The sequence below is a fragment of the Aegilops tauschii genome, chromosome 3, assembly GCF_002575655.3.
Source record: "Aegilops tauschii subsp. strangulata cultivar AL8/78 chromosome 3, Aet v6.0, whole genome shotgun sequence".
Taxonomy (NCBI): domain Eukaryota; kingdom Viridiplantae; phylum Streptophyta; class Magnoliopsida; order Poales; family Poaceae; genus Aegilops; species Aegilops tauschii.
In genome coordinates, this window is record NC_053037.3 from 23,143,274 (window position 1) to 23,158,741 (window position 15,468).

Consider the following 15,468-nt stretch of genomic DNA (forward strand, 5'->3'; position numbering starts at 1 on the left):
GTCGCCAAACAGGAAGTAGTTTCGATCTTTTGGAAACGTTTGTCTGCACAGTTCACACGCCATTTGTGCCGCAGTCTGATCCATCCTATGGCCACAACAGCAGCTAGAGAGAGTTCAGCCATGAGATGCAGCAGCAGCAGCAGCATCACACACATATATATTTGCAGATAAAAATAATAAGCTAGTAGTCAAGTTGAGTGAATTGCAAAAAACATCGACATTGAAGGCTAGGGTTGCAGAAATCACAAGTCTCTAGTTTTGTGCCCCAAAACACTAATTCCCAGACTAATTTTTTGCAGAAACCACAAGTCGCTCGGTTCGCTCGTTTTAAGTGGGATTATGACAGGTGGGGCCCGCTTTTGTCGACGTGGCATAACTGTTCATCCGTTTCACTCGTTAGACGCCGTGAGACGCCGTGCGCGGGCCGACTCGAGCCGGAACCCTTTTGACCGGTCCCTCCCTCGAATCGTTACAGGCCCACCCACCCCAACCCTCATTCGCTCGCGCTCTCTGCTCCCACTCGTTCGCCGCCGTCGACCCGTCCACATCTCCGACCGCCGCCGCCGCTACCGCGTCGCCATGGTTTCCTGGAGTGAGGATGATGACAGCAGTGAAGGTGAGCACGGCAGGTATTACCAGTACGCCACCTCAGGTTCAGACGACGGCATCGTGAAGGTGAGTTGGTAGAAATAGGGTTAGGGTTTGGATTTGGGGATTTTCCTCTTGAGCTAGATCTGAAGTTTCCTTCCCAAATCTCTTGCTTTCCTTTGCACGTGCAGATCCCTGCTACCACGGATGACTCCGAATTCGAGGGCAATGATTATGTTTTGTGCCATGAACACCGGAAGCGAGCAGAAAGACTTGTTGCTTTCGAGGGCATCCATACTGGCAGGAGGTTCCTTGCTTGTGCTGTGAAGGTATGTGTCAAATTTCTGCTAATTAGCTGCTGTGGGCATCCATATTGGTCATTGTTTAGTACTGATTTTGGTAGTTAGCAGATCTGTCTTGTTAGTTAGGTTGTTTAAATATGTGCCCAATGCTTATTGGCTCAGTGAAGTCATTGTATTTATGTGAGGATATGTGCAGAGTGTTGTGGCATGTTCATTTGTTTATATGTGAGCATATGACAGTGTGGATAAGTGAGGTCATTTGTTAATATGTCAGCATGTGACAGCGTGGACAAGTGAGGTTTGTTTATATGTCAAGCATGTGCATGGGTTTGGAAGCACTCATTAAAAATTGTTATTAAGTACTGCTGGCCTAGTTGCTTTTAGTTAGTAAGCACTCATTATTCAGATTGCCTAATTGTTGGTACTGGTTGGAGTGCCTACTTGTTATTAGTAAAGAACTCATCTTGGCATGTAGCTCATATCTTGCTGTTTAACACTGTAATTTAACAGGATGGTAAAAACTGTGGACTAGTTGAATGAGTTGATCCATCTTGGCCAGCTACAATGGAGAATGCACTGTCCAAGTTGTGGGATATGTATGAGCAGTCCAAGAGAAACAGGACTGAGGACAACCTGATGAACTCATTTGCTGTTCACAAACTGACACAAGAGAAGATCAAGCTGCAGGCCAGTTATGACAAGTTGGTTGGAGATGTTCAAGCCCTTTTGGATGAGAATGAGAGGAGGGCCCAGATGGAAAGGAAGCCTGATGAGAGCAAGCTCCAGGAGAAGTATGACATGGTTAAGAACCTGACAGTATCTCAAGCCAGTGTTATTAGGAACATGAAGTTGAAGCTTGCTAAAGAGAAGACTAAGTTGCAGGCCCATATTGATGAGCTTGAGAAGGTTGTGGAGCAGACCAAGGCCAAGCTGAATGGGATCAAGGCAATCTTAGATGAATGAGCCACACTGGGCAGTAATGGTCATGGAGTTCATGGTCATGTATGGATCTCCTTATTAGTTATGTAATGGTCATGTATGGATCTCCCAATTATGCTACTTATTAGTCATGTATGGATCTCCAAATTATGCTACTTATTAGTTATGTAATGTTCATGTATGGATCTCCCAGTTATGCTACATATTAGTTATGTAATGGTCATGTATGGATCCCCCAATTATGCTACTAATTAGTTATGTATTGCTTATGTATGGATCTCCCAATATGCTGAATGTGATGAATTTTGATGTTGATTTGTATATCTGAAATAGCCCTATACTCACTTGGGTGGGTTTTTTCGACGTCGGGGCACCCTAGACTCATTTAGGTGGTTTTTCGACGTCGAGGCACCCTAGACTCATTTAGGTGGTTTTTCGACGTCTAGGCACCCTAGACTCATTTAGGTTGTTTTTCGACGTCTGGGCACCCAAGACTCATTTAGGTGGTTTTTTCGACGTCGAGGCACCCTAGACTCATTTGGGTGGTTTTTTTCGACGTCGAGGCACCCTAGACTCATTTAGGTGGATTTTTCGACGTCGAGGCACCCTAGACTCATTTAGGTGGTTTTTTCGACGTCGAGGCACCCTAGACTCATTTAGGTGGTTTTTTCTACGTCGAGGCACCCTAGAATCATTTAGGTGGTTTTTTCGACGTCGTGGCACCCTAGACTCATTTAGGTGGTTGTTTCGACGTCGAGGCACCCTAGACTCATTTAGGTGTTTTTTTCAACGTCGAGGCACCCTAGACTCATTTAGGTGGGTTTTTCGACGTCGAGGCACCCTAGACTCATTTAGGTGATTCAAGTTCAACAAGCATCAAGTTCAACAAGCATCAACATCATGCATTCAAGTTCAACAACCATCAAAAGGCAACAAAAGGCATCAACTGGTTCAACAACCATCAAAAGGCATCTAGTTCAACATCTGGTTTAAACCTGCCAACAAAGGCATCTAGTTCAACAGCCAACAAAGGCAACATCTAGTTACCAGAAGCATATAGGTACTCTTTCATCTTGTAGGAAACTGTCCTCTTCCTTCCAGTCTGTCTTGGAGCATGAAATGTTCCCCTATGGCCTGCAGCAGATGTAGAAGATGTACCAGCTGGGGTAGTTTTCTTCCTGGGAGACCTCCTTGGAGGAGCAGTAGGTGCTGGGGTAGCATTCTTCCTGGGAGACCTCCTGGGAGGAGCAGTAGGTGCAGTAGCAGCAGGTGCAGCTCTCCTCCTTGGAGGAGCAGTAGGTGTAGTTGCAGCAGGTGCAGCTTTCTTCCTGGGAGGAGCGGTCCCAACATCTGCTGTACATGGAGATGGCCTCTTCCTTGTTGGTGCAGCAGCTGTAGATGAAGCAGAAGCATGTGACCTGTTTGGCTGCATTTAAAAAATAGAAACAATCATGAACTATGAATATCAATTGAGACATAACTACAAAAACAGAAACAAAGATGCTATGAATATCATGAGCTGTAGATGAAGCTAACCTGATGCTGGTTTTGTCTCATAGCAAGAGCTGGTTTCAAGGGCTTGGAGCACACAGTGTATCTGTGCCCCTACAAGTTTGCAGTTGCTACAAGTAATGGATGCCATCCTAGATGTATCTCTTGGTGCTGGCTTCTCAAATTGGTTTTTCCTCCTCTTTGTTTGTTGCTTCCCAACTTTGTCTCTGAAAACTGGAGGCTCTATGTCCTGAGTTCTTGTCCTTGGCCACAGATTTGGACCAGGGACAGGAAATATGATATGGCCATATGCTTTTTTTGTACATTGCCTTCTTGAAGAAATCATCAACAAAGTCTTCAGGTTGCAACTTAGCTTTCACAATTGCAGAGACTGCATGATTGCAAGGCATAGCAGTCATATCCCATTTCCTACATCCACATGTTCTGTGCAGCAAGTTCACTGAGTAGGTGTTATCTCCACTACTAACTTGGTAAATGTTAGGACCAGCCATCAAATATTGGCACCACCTTGAGTTGTACTTTGCTTCCTCTAACATCTCTGCATATGTTGGGCAAATCTCCCAATTTGCTGTCTCTGTCTTAGTTCTATTGGTGTTAAATTTGACCATCAATTTAGTCCTAATTCCTTCCAGCATGGTCTTTATTGGCTTCCCTCTAACATCTAGGATCATTTTGTTAAACACCTCACTGATGTTGTTCACAACTAGGTCAGTCTTGCATGTAAAATCCATTGCATGTCTAGCCCATGTATGAACTGGTACTTTATTAAGCCATGCCCAAGCTGCCTTACACTCTCTTTTCAAATCATTCATTGCAGCTAGGTGTTCATTCTTAGTATAAGAGTAGCTAGCTGCATCCATGTGTTTCTTTAACTCATCACCTCTAAAACCAGCAGTTTGGAAATTCTGATAAATGTGTCTAAGGCAGAATCTTTGTGGACAATTGGGAAAAACATGGTTTACTGCATTTAAAAGGCCCTGTTGACACAATAAGAACTAGAGCTAAATATTGGTCCATTTGAATTGTTCACAAAGCAATGTGCATATGAAAAATTAATAGTACAATAGAAATATGAGAAGAGAAGTTTACCTTCTGCCTATCAGAAATGATAGTATAATACCCAAACTTCTTTCTCCACCAAGTGCATCTTTCAGTTGTGTTAAGAACCAGGTCCAGCTGTCTGTGTCCTCTTTGTCAACAACTCCAAATGCTATAGGGTATATGTTGTTGTTTCCATCCCTTCCTGTTGCAGCAAGGATCTGCTGACCTGTTGACAGCTTGATAAAACAACCATCTACCCCTGCAAAGTGACAAATGTGAGAAGATAGTGTATTTAATGTGGCCAAATAACAAAAACACTACACAAGTTACAACACAATGTACCTATGGATGGCTTACATCCATTTAAAAACCCTTCTTTGCAAGCATTAAGACATTAGAACAGGCCATGGAACCTTGGGTTCTTGCTTGGGTGCTGTGGCAAATGCTTAGTGGTCACAACACATCTACTTCCTGGGTTTGTGTCCAAAACAGCCTGCAAATAATCTCTAATCCTAGTGTATTGACCTCTCTGGTCTCCTTGGACAACCTTCAATGCTTGTTTCCTAGCCCTATAGGCCATATGGGTTGAGATCTCTACTCCATATTTCTTCTTCAAATTCTGCATTATTGTGGTGATTGGTGTGCCAATATCAATTCTCAGCATATCCTCACACTGGTGTGCCACCCATTTTCCTGTGACCTTTGTATTCTCTGCTACTGATGGGCATGTGTGCAGAAAATTAGCCTTTCTGATGCAAAAAGTAGTTTCATTTGCAACAACAGAAGCTGCAATGTAGAAAGGACATTTTACATTAGTGCACACAACTATGATGCTGTCATTGCAGTTTCTGTGGAAGTCATAGTTCCTATTCTGACTTATGTGAAATGTCTGAAGTGCTCTCCTAAATTGGTACACATTAAGGAAACAAAGCTTTCTACATAACTGCTCCTCTAGGTTCTCTCTTTCTTCACTGTACCACTTCCTTGGTTGTGCTTTATATGCTCTGCTCTTCCTTCCATTGGGCAGAATAAAAGGTGCATTCTCAGCTCCATCATCATATTCCTGCTTCAAATCACCTACATCTATCTCCTCATCTGATGATGGTACCCACACATCCTCAAATCTTTGCTCCAAGCTTGAATGTGACCTCTTGGTTGGCCCTTTTCTTTTTTCCTTCTTCTTTGGTGGCTCCTGTTGTTGCTCCACCTGCTCCTCCTCCTCATGCTCCATCTTCTCATCCTCCTCCACTTGCTCCTCTTCCTCATCTTCCCCATACACTTCATCCACATCAGTGTCTCCTTCAAAATGAAGGAGTGGGTCCTCTCTCTGCCTCCTCAAATCATTAAGCCTTTTAACAAAGTCCTCATCTGCATCCAGATCAGAGTCATCTTTAGTTAGAAGAACTGGTAGTTTTTGCTTAACCATTTGAACATGCTCAGATGCCTCCTTATGTTTCCTAAAGTTCTCAATCTTGGTTCTCCTCTTTAGCTCCATTAGTGTCTCCTGCTCATCTTGCTCCATAGCAATATCTAAGTTTGTGCTCTGCTATGTGGAAAAGAACTGAAGTGGCTCTGACTGCCTCTGTTTGATCTGAATAGAACTCCAGAAGGATTGACTTCATAGACATGTTTTTCTCCTAATTGACTCAAAGGAACCTGCTCCTCATACAAATATCCTGCATTCAAATCTGCAGGTCTTGGATCAGTGGCCCTAATCACTGTCAAATTCACTACAGTCTGATCCTTATTAGCAATATGGTCAAGCATTTCATCCACCTTGTCATCATCAGAAATTTCTACCAATCCTTCAATACCCACGCCAGGCTCCCTCACAAAGTAAATGTAATCATTCAGCCCATATCCCTCTGTCTCTATTAATGCTACCAAATTGTGATATGTGATGTCTGAAATGCAGAGGGATCTCTCCAAGTTGTCTCTTTCATGGAAGTGCATTCTAACTTCCCAAACAGCATCGTCCAAACTAGACAACAAAATAAAACAACAATTCTAATTAACATTGCATAATTACTATAAAAAAGTTCACAGTAATATGCTATAATTAACACTGCATATTAACAAAATATACTATACTTTGCTCTTATTGGCACTGCTCTAATTAACAATGCATAACTACAAAAGAAGCTACTATACTTTCCTCTCATTGCCACTGCTCTAATTAACAATGTATAGCTACAAAAGAAGCTACTCTAATTTGCCCTTTATTCGCACTGCTCTAATTAACAATGCATAACTACAAAATAAGGTACTCTAATTTTCCCTTTATTGGCACTGCTCTAATTAACAATGCATAACTACAGATGTAGATACTCTAATGTACTCTAATTAACACTGCATATTAACAATATAAGCTACTCTAATGTGTTCTGTATTGGCACTGCTCTAATTAACAGTTCACATTGCTACATATCAACTATATGAGTCTATGACAGTGGGCTATTCCCCTGCCCCCTCCCCCAAAATCAAATTGAGTGTTTCAGTACACAAGCTAGGGTTTAACACTGCAAATCAAAATAACCACACATACATACATCCCAAGATCCAGCCGCCGAATCCTAACCCTAACCCTAGAATCTGTACAAATGAGGTTAACTTACTAGACGCCGCCGAATGAAGAGCCCCACCGGTGGCTTTCCGTCGGATCCGCCTTCACGGCCCTGGCCCAAGATCTAGCCGCCGCGAACTCCGGCGAGTGCTGGGGGCTGGTGTTGGGGCTGCTGTCCGAAGGGGCGCCGGGTTTGAGCTACCGCAGAGATCCGCCTCCGGTGGCCTGTCGTCTCCGCCACCGGCAGGCCCACCGCAGTCGCCGCCGCCACTCGCCGTCGCCATGTCTGAGAGGAGAGGGTGTGGGGGAGGGAAAGAGATGGAGAGATGGAGAAGAGCTAGCAGGGAGGGACCGGTCAAAAGGGTTCCGGCTCGAGTCGGCCCGCGCACGGCGTCTCACGGCGTCTAACGAGTGAAACGGATGAACAGTTATGCCACGTCGACAAAAGCGGGCCCCACCTGTCATAATCCCACTTAAAACGAGCGAACTGAGCGACTTGTGGTTTCTGCAAAAAATTAGCCTGGGAATTAGTGTTTTTGGGCACAAAACTAGAGACTTGTGATTTCTGCAACCCTAGCCTTCAATGTCGTTGTTTTTTGCAATTCACTCTAGTCAAGTTCGATCCAGCACTGGAGAGCATAACTGTGTGTTGCAAAGACCTGACCTGCAGGTCTTGAACCAAATTTCTTTCTTCCCAGTGCCTATCTGAAGCAGAAGAAACTTAATCAAGGTTTGACTGAAGCTCGATTGCGGATTTCGCTTCGCTTGTACTAACTATGTTGGAAGAGGATGTAAACAGAGTTCGTAGCAGGGTATCAGGTTCCTTTCATTAGCAGTAAGAGTAAACTGTATGAGAGTCTGATGCAGACAAGAGGTTTCATTCAGAGAGACCCCAGAGAATATTGACTGTAAGTTGGCTAACAACAGTCTGGTTCTGTTTTCTTTTCAAAACAAAACAGTCTAGAATCACCCAAAAAAAGGTTGTAATAATAGTCCGTATGACAGTACCAGAGGTTTGTGACTGAGCTAACCCATGGCCTGGCATCGTTAACTCCCCCCTCCCACCCATCCTTTTTTTGTTGTATATATAATTCTAGATCTATGCAACTCACCTGAAAACAGTTAAGCGAAAGCAGAGAGTTGTACACATCTACAAGTCCGAATCAGTGTTACATGGAGGGTATCAGTTCTGTTCCTTTTGTTAACAGAATAAACGGTAAGTTGATTCTGATGCAGACAAGAGGTTTGGTTCAGACAAAAGGTATGAGAAGACAGACCCAGCACACAAGAAAGTACAGTACAGTAAGTTTTGAGAGGGGACAATTTATATTCTTCCTTTATTGATATATATATATATAAAAAAATCCAACCCTTTATTTATTGATCATCTGGGTTGGGCATCTGCGACAACACGAGCTCCCATCAGGCATGCTGAGCGGGGTCTGCGACTGCGATGGCGCCGGGCACCATGACGATTTGCGCGGGCGGCTGCGACGGCGCCGGCGTGAAGAACTCCTTCAGTACCATACCCGCCTTGATGAGTGCGCCCAGTACCACCAACGCGAACAGCGTCCAGTTGCCGATACCTGATTCCTGAGGTAAAGAGCTACTCCCTCCGTTCCAAAATAGTTGACCCAACTGTGTACTAACTTAGAGGACACGGCGTAAAGAGTTAGAGGAGGGAGGGAGGGAGGGAGGGAGGGCGAGAGGTACCTCCTGCTCCTTAGCCATTGATTTGAGCTCCGCCTGGAGCTCCCCGAGGATTGCCGCTGGGGCCTCGGGGGGCGCGGCGTGTGGCCCGGCGGCGACGGCGGCCACGACCAGCTGTAGGATGAGTACGACGGCAGCAAGCTTGGCCATTGTCTCTAGGATGGATGATGAGTAGAAGGTGCCTCTGTTCTGTCTGCCTGCCTGTGCTGCAAGAAAGCAGAGCAGACTTTGTAAGGCCCTGCACGAACGAGGGAGGCAGATTTTGATTCCTAGAATAGATATATTGATTGATTCCAAGACAGATACTCAACGACATGCCTCTCTCGGTATAGCTTAGATATTGATTCCATCTTGTGTCAAACTAACTTAAAGCATGGAATGATTAACACTCTGATTTGTACTGTACGTGATAAGCCAGACAGATGTTTGGCTGCAATAAGTGATATTGGGAAGTTTTTTTATTAATAATATGAGCCGTATGCATCTTTCTGATGCAGAGGCTGGGGTAAAACCCCTTTTTGAAAAAAAAAAGTGATATAGGAAAGGCAACAGATGGGGGAATGAGAGAGAAATCATATAGGAGTATTTATTAATGGCACTAGATGACCCGGTTCGCCAAATGGCGCAGAGACCCATTTGAAATCATGTATGGGTTGAAAATATTTGCATTTGTTAGTAATTTTATGTTTTAAAAACACCTAGGATAACATGGCTAACCCTTTTATAAAAAAATAAAAATGGCTTATCTTTCAAAATATATACTTAAGCATGCATAATTTTTATGTTATTTGAGTAACATGAAGGCATAATTTTTAATTTTAATTCAAACCATGAAATAAATGCAAAAATTTGCTTAACATAAGGATGCAACAAAATAGATCATCAAGAGGTCCAAATAGTTGAGCCTGCAATTAGAAGTCCGAGTAGGTGTAAACTTGCATTCAAAAAAAGGGTAGCTATAAACATAGCCAAATGGCACGAAGACCAATTTAAACCAGGAACTAAAACCAATTATTTTGCTTAATTTAGGAGCATTTGATGTTGACTTAAAGTTGTTTGCGAAGAGGTGTATGCTATTGCAGGTCTGCAGCAACACTGAATCTTTTCCAATGGTAAAAAAAGAGAAAAAAAATCTTAATCATGGAAGATTGTTTTCAAATAGATGATGACACAAAATCAACAAAAATGTATTTTCGTGTGAACAGAAGGCTGAAAGGTTTTCATCTTATTCATATGTCCCTTGTTTCATTGGTCACTGGCGTGCATGTTGTTGTCCTGTGATGTGTCAAACAATGATCCCTTCCACCTGCACTTCCCCTTGCACTTGTTTGTCCAAGTAACAGGAGAATTATCTGCTACAGGGATAAAAAGATTAACGCCTTTTCCTGACTACGTATATATTTGACATGTGTCAACATCAAAGTAAACAATTCATGATTTGCATTGGTGCAAACATAGATAAAATAAAACTCCACACTCAACATGGCTTAGTTTCAAACTATTAAATCAATAATATATACACAATTCTGATCCCATTTACATATTTTTGTAAGAGCCACACCATAATTCAATCACATTTACATTTCTCGCTCTGATTACATTACTATAGAACAAAGGGGACAACTCATAGGGATAATAATATCGATACGACTATAGGAAAATAAATTAACACATATAGATATGACCACAGACAAAGCAAACTTTGGTACATAATTTATCATAACATCTTAATGCTTGTAGCTCTCAAGTGTGAACAAAAGAAAACATATGATCCATAAAACATTGTTAACCATTACTCCACTTCAAGGTCCAGGATAAGGTTGCTTCTTGCCGATGACTCCTTGGCCTCTCCTTCGATTGACAGGATGCTGAAGCTACACCATCACCGATGGCCCCTTGGCTTCTCTTATCCGATTGGCAGGCTGTTGCAGCTACCAACCAAATACATCCACACGGTTTGTATGCAGCTCCCACAAGGACCTAGGCACACACAAATGGCCAGCATAGTTAGCATCAATTAACAGGGGCCAAAATAAGCAGACATGCCACACACAAAAAGAATCAAACGACAGTTTATCACTGGAACAGAGACATAGAAGAGAGCCGAAAATACCCCATGGTTTTGTTGATGGAGGATGATAACAGCAATCTAGACGCTGCCTGGATCTCTAGATGGAGAATGGCGACAAAAAACACATGTGAGCAACCAAAAGAAAGAGAACATCGTAACTAAAATCAAAATAAGGGTGCAAACATAAAAACAATTCAAATGAAGTAGCATGGATCCTATATCAGCTATTTCCCAAGGCAAACCATATTTCAGTATCCCAAAGAGAACGATTAGAAATGTGTCATCACAAGAAAATTGCTCAGTGGATGCATGGCAGCATACTATCAGCAAACATACCCAGCAACCTGATATTAATACTCGCAATTCAAGAGTTTCCATGAGAGTTGTGAATTTATACAAACAGAAAGGTATATAGGACTTGATACTAACTTAGAATCACAAGATTCAACTGATTTTGTAAAGGAAATGGCAAAGAACCATGACCTATCATCACCTGAGGGTTCTTCCCATAAGTAGAACAACGTTCATGCTTAGCATGCTTATTTCAGAAAGCTATCTCCGCTAGTAGTTGGTAGTAAGTTAAGAACCAATAGGCTGCATTAAAGATACTTTAAAAAAGGGCACGCGTTAGGTGTTTTGAATCTTGGATAAAAATGGTAGTACGAACAATAATAATGGAGATAATCATCTTTCATATACAGGTATATTCAGAACACATACAGTATAGTGGGATAGAAATATTGAGAGAAACAACAGCAGCAAAGGCAAACTACATCTATGACCATGAGCCATAGTAGGGAAACCCGTCAGGAAAATATATTAATGCAGACATGTAGTTAATTAACTTATTTGTAAGGGCCTATCCTGCAATTTAAAAGACATGTAATGAAGAAAACAGATGCTGAAAGACTAACCTCAACCAGCGTCATGGGCTGCGGAAATAGCTGTTAATCAGCCAAAGGAGCAAGGTGGAGCAATCGAGCAAAAGGGAGGGGGGTCCACACATTTGCAGATGAACCAATGACCAGAAACTGAAGAACGCAATAGCAGCAGCATAAATCTTCTTCATAATAAGAAAAGCAATCTTAAATCAGACAAGGATACTGATATGCAAATTTGAGGTAGAAAAATGTTCATTTTCCCAGGTAAAAACTCGCAACTGGTCTGCAAATACACTGACTAAATAGATCTGTAGATTAAACATGAGATCCTACTGACAAACACGAAATGACATTCTCTTCTAGGTTCAAATCAGCAAGTAAGTAGTAACCACCTTAATTAGAAGGGTCTCCTCAGCCTGAAGCCATACAAGTAAGGTGGCCCCTGACAAAGAGGATCTCATGCTCCATGGGTCAGTCTGGTATCCTCCATTTTTGCAAAACTACTCTGGGCCCTGGGTCTCTTTCGAAATCTACCACAACATATAATTGCATGTGCTTGTCCCTGTTCAGTTTCTACACAACATTACAACAATTTGTAACGCAGTTTATAATTTCTCCACAACATACATTTTGTACAGTCAAGGAAAGTCTACAAAGAAAAATCACGATAGCCAAGTGTTCCAGCTCGAAAAGGAGATAAAATAAGTCATGCAATTCTTGCTGCAAAAAACTATGGCTAGATCAGTTTTAAAGGTCAAATTTTAGTTTGTAGAGACAACTTAAGAGGCAAGTTATTAGATATTATGCATCAAAACGGAATCTTGACTAAATAATAACTTACATAAGCACTGGACCTATGAACACTCGCTCTCTGGGACAAATGCAGACCAACTAAACTGAATATTCTACATCAGAACAGAATATTGACTAATTAATAACTACACACTGCCTGTAATCACTCGCCGTCTGGGACAAATGCAGGCCAAACTAAACTGAATATTCTACACCAGAACAGAGTCTTGACGACATAGGTATGAAAAGGCCAAAAACTGAACACAAATAATGTTTGTATCTTAGTATTACTACAAAGGAAAATGGAGGTACTGATCATGTGCATGCAAACATACAGGGAGTATTTTATTTACATTCACCTTTGATTCTCCAAATATTTTTGTGCTCTCCAATAAAACAAAATATTTGGATGGTGAATTCACAAGCGAAGAACAACCGAAGTTGCTTATGTGACATACCGGGTATGAGTGTGATTGATGTATACATGGATTTGAGATTCGTGTATCTTCGAGCTCATCCATGATAAGATCCATAGTCTTCCATCTATGTTTTATACGGATCACCAGAATCAACGTATGCCAGAGGAACTCCATGAGCACTAAAACATAGCATGACCTGCAAGTTTGATGTTCCCTCAGATATAATATTTCATTCAGAGCGCATCAATTGAAAAGGATAAATTCTATATAAAGTCCAGAAAAAATAAAACAGCAATAGGAGTAATCGAAGTTATATCTGTATCAACAGTAAGCCATTTTTGCTTGACTGCTATCATACTAATTGAGGATGCATTCTCCAGGGAGCAAAAAGAAAGCAAAGTAATTTTCTGAATACATTACAAACACATCGAGATAAGCAGCTCTCCTATGCACCTGGACCCAGGAGGAGCTCGAGCGGCAGAGCTGGTTCACGGCACGGTCGTCGTTGGCAAGAGGAGCGTGGGCCGCAGAGATGGTTGGCTCCCTCCGGCTTTCGTGTCGCCGTCAGTCAACCCGTGAGGTCAGCTGCATCGTACATTAAGAAATTATATACGTATAAGGTAAAAGATAATAACATATCCAAAGTTATCTCCTTATCTGCATGTTGCTTTCAAACCTAAGACATCTTGTTTATTAAATCCACTACTGCAGAGAGTTTGTAATCTGCCACCTTGTCCATACAGAGTATGGCCATGTCACGGTGCTGCATTGAAGAAATAGGAGTCAGGTGGCGTTGTGTGTGCGTGCAGTTATCTGTATGCACCGGCCGCCGGGGTGCTGTGTATTAGTTGACCTGTACAATATAGACAGTTCTACTGATGGTCTAAATTGGGTACAAGTATATGTGCAAGGGAGGTGACATGCCACACCATGAGGTTTCATTTTACTGAACAATCCATAAGTAGAGAAGTTCATATTAGCCATGACTAAACTAATGGAGAAATCTACAGCCCAGGCATTGCTCCTGCTACACCATGAGGTTTCATTTTACTGAACAATCCATAACTAGAGAAGTTCATATTAGCCATGACTAAACTAATGGAGAAATCTACAGCCCAGGCATTGCTCCTGCTATTTTTTCACACTTAATTCACATCACTTTTTGCAATCTCCCACAGCAAGGCCATGAACAGGAATCACAAGAGGAAAATCAGCCCCAAATCATATAAGCTAATGGAGAAATCTGCCATTGTTTTGCCAACAAAATCAGAATCTACACCCAAAATCAGAAGACTACCATAGGCATATTCCTTGTCAAACTGAGAAGAAAATTACGGAGACACATACGAGGCATCTCTGGCCTCCCGCTCCAGATCGGGAATGTAGTTTCAAGGGGATTAGAGAGAGAAGCTAACGGGCATGTCTGCTGCTATAGTCCTTCTGCCGAGTCTGGATCAAGGCCGCGCTCCTCGGCTTCGGCTTGAGCTCCTCCTGCCGAGGCCGGGTCGAGGACGACGGGCACCTGCAGAGCACGGGGCGAGGCGCGGCTGGCTGCTGCCCCTGTCCCCCGGCGTCCTGCCGAGTCGCTCTTCGGCTCGAGGTCAAGCTAGGTGGCGACAGTGACGAGGCGGAGAAGGGGGGGCTCGGAGGTCGCCGGTGGCCTCTGACTGCATCACTTCGTCACCCACCCAGTGGCCTGCTTAGCAGACACGCCCATGTACGTCGCCTGACCCATGAACCTGAAGTGTGTGAGGCTGCAGCTTAGCTGAGATGGGAGGAGCAACAGCACGAAGTAAGAGAAGAGGGCAGACCTTTTCAAAGCTCCAATAACGACCGCGATGGTGGCACGCGAACGACGAGAAAACCATGGTGATGGGCACCTAGGCTCTTGCAATTCTCTCCACCCTCTGTGCACGCCGCCGTTGACTCACCCCTCCCCTGTTGCTGAAAGGCAGAGGCGGAGCCGGCCGGGGCATGGGCAGAAGCGGAGCCGGCCGGAGGGAGCCGGCGACCGAGCGGGGGGCGCTGCGGGCGGCCCGTGGGCGCGCAGCCGCTGCAGGGGCATTCGCAGGGGCGCGGTCGGGGGCGGCGGAGCCCGCGGGGCGCAGGAGGAGGCGACGCGGCGCGGCGCGGGCTGGACGAAGCGGAGCCGGTGCAGGCGCGCGCGGGGGCCGGCGAACTTGGCGCGCTCGGACTTGGGCGCGTCCGTGGAGAGGTGGAGCGGAGCAGATGGGGAGGAGACGCTGGAGGAGAAAGGGGGGAAGAGGCGAGGCCAGTAGGGTGGCGGCGCGAGGGGGCAGGAAGGGTTGGGGAGGTGGCGCGAGTGCGGGTCATCGGCCACGGCGAGCGGGACGAGCGGGGCGGCGGGGTGAGCGGCTGGCAAGGGGCGAGCGGGACGGGTGGGGCGGCTAGGGTTTGCACGGGAGCTGCTGGTATTTATACCCAATGGTGAAATGACTAAAATGCCCTCGGCGGGGCACATAATTCACGCACGGTGGCACGATCGATTCAAGGCGACGTGGAGGCCTTGGTTCTTCCTACGTACCAGCTCATCCTTTACAAGGTAAATTTTTCCCTCCCTAGCTCTGTAACTCTCTTACTTCTCCTTCTTAATGAATGAACTACAGTGCGTCTGGCTGCGTCGCTAAAA

General features: G+C 44.1%; 3 protein-coding genes and 1 non-coding gene across 11 annotated transcripts; 1 reads left to right on the plus strand and 3 right to left on the minus strand.

Moving 5' to 3' along the window:
• Window positions 1–314: 314 nt before the first annotated feature.
• Window positions 315–1,715, plus strand: LOC109776899 (uncharacterized). The gene is made up of 3 exons (XM_020335563.4): window positions 315–675; window positions 780–917; window positions 1,401–1,715. Exons 1-3 carry the CDS (start codon window positions 340–342, stop codon window positions 1,428–1,430), a joined length of 504 nt encoding a protein of 167 aa, XP_020191152.4. The 5' UTR covers window positions 315–339; the 3' UTR covers window positions 1,431–1,715.
• A 1,006-nt stretch (window positions 1,716–2,721) lies between these two features.
• On the minus strand, window positions 2,722–4,469 carry LOC109776898 (uncharacterized). Its single transcript, XM_073495876.1, has 3 exons — window positions 4,431–4,469; window positions 3,366–4,318; window positions 2,722–3,255 (listed from the first exon to the last, which is right to left on the minus strand). Exons 2-3 carry the CDS (start codon window positions 3,664–3,666, stop codon window positions 2,957–2,959), a joined length of 600 nt encoding a protein of 199 aa, XP_073351977.1. The 5' UTR covers window positions 3,667–4,318; window positions 4,431–4,469; the 3' UTR covers window positions 2,722–2,956.
• LOC141042632 (uncharacterized) lies at window positions 3,697–6,335 on the minus strand. Its single transcript, XM_073511482.1, has 5 exons — window positions 6,039–6,335; window positions 4,908–5,925; window positions 4,431–4,641; window positions 3,809–4,223; window positions 3,697–3,711 (listed from the first exon to the last, which is right to left on the minus strand). Exons 1-5 carry the CDS (start codon window positions 6,333–6,335, stop codon window positions 3,697–3,699), a joined length of 1,956 nt encoding a protein of 651 aa, XP_073367583.1.
• Window positions 6,336–10,138: 3,803 nt separating this feature from the next.
• On the minus strand, window positions 10,139–15,224 carry LOC109776901 (uncharacterized). Of its 8 annotated transcripts, XR_012204094.1 has the most exons (10): window positions 14,630–14,904; window positions 14,234–14,557; window positions 13,495–13,581; window positions 13,272–13,403; window positions 12,858–13,014; window positions 12,000–12,180; window positions 11,641–11,786; window positions 11,220–11,334; window positions 10,769–10,823; window positions 10,139–10,635 (listed from the first exon to the last, which is right to left on the minus strand). It is a non-coding gene; the product is annotated as an uncharacterized protein (transcript). The 8 variants fall into 8 exon arrangements; XR_012204093.1 differs by lacking the exon at window positions 13,495–13,581 and having other exon boundaries at window positions 14,630–15,224; XR_012204091.1 differs by lacking the exon at window positions 13,495–13,581 and having other exon boundaries at window positions 10,337–10,635; window positions 11,641–11,757; window positions 14,630–15,224.
• Between the last annotated feature and the right edge of the window lie 244 nt (window positions 15,225–15,468).

Excerpts from the sequence above, each read along its gene's own strand:
- LOC141042632 (XM_073511482.1), bottom strand. The coding sequence starts at position 6,335 with ATGCACTTCCATGAAAGAGACAACTTGGAGAGATCCCTCTGCATTTCA. Across the intron at positions 5,926-6,038 it reads GATATTTGTATGAGGAGCAG|AGCACAAACTTAGATATTGC; the intron begins GTTCCTTTGAGT and ends TCCACATAGCAG. Across the intron at positions 4,642-4,907 it reads TGTCCAAGGAGACCAGAGAG|GGGTAGATGGTTGTTTTATC; the intron begins GTCAATACACTA and ends GTCACTTTGCAG.
- LOC109776898 (XM_073495876.1), bottom strand. The coding sequence starts at position 3,666 with ATGATTTCTTCAAGAAGGCAATGTACAAAAAAAGCATATGGCCATATC. Across the intron at positions 3,256-3,365 it reads TGAGACAAAACCAGCATCAG|CCAAACAGGTCACATGCTTC; the intron begins GTTAGCTTCATC and ends TTTTAAATGCAG.
- LOC109776899 (XM_020335563.4), top strand. The coding sequence starts at position 340 with ATGACAGGTGGGGCCCGCTTTTGTCGACGTGGCATAACTGTTCATCCG. Across the intron at positions 676-779 it reads CAGACGACGGCATCGTGAAG|ATCCCTGCTACCACGGATGA; the intron begins GTGAGTTGGTAG and ends TTGCACGTGCAG. Across the intron at positions 918-1,400 it reads TCCTTGCTTGTGCTGTGAAG|GATGGTAAAAACTGTGGACT; the intron begins GTATGTGTCAAA and ends GTAATTTAACAG.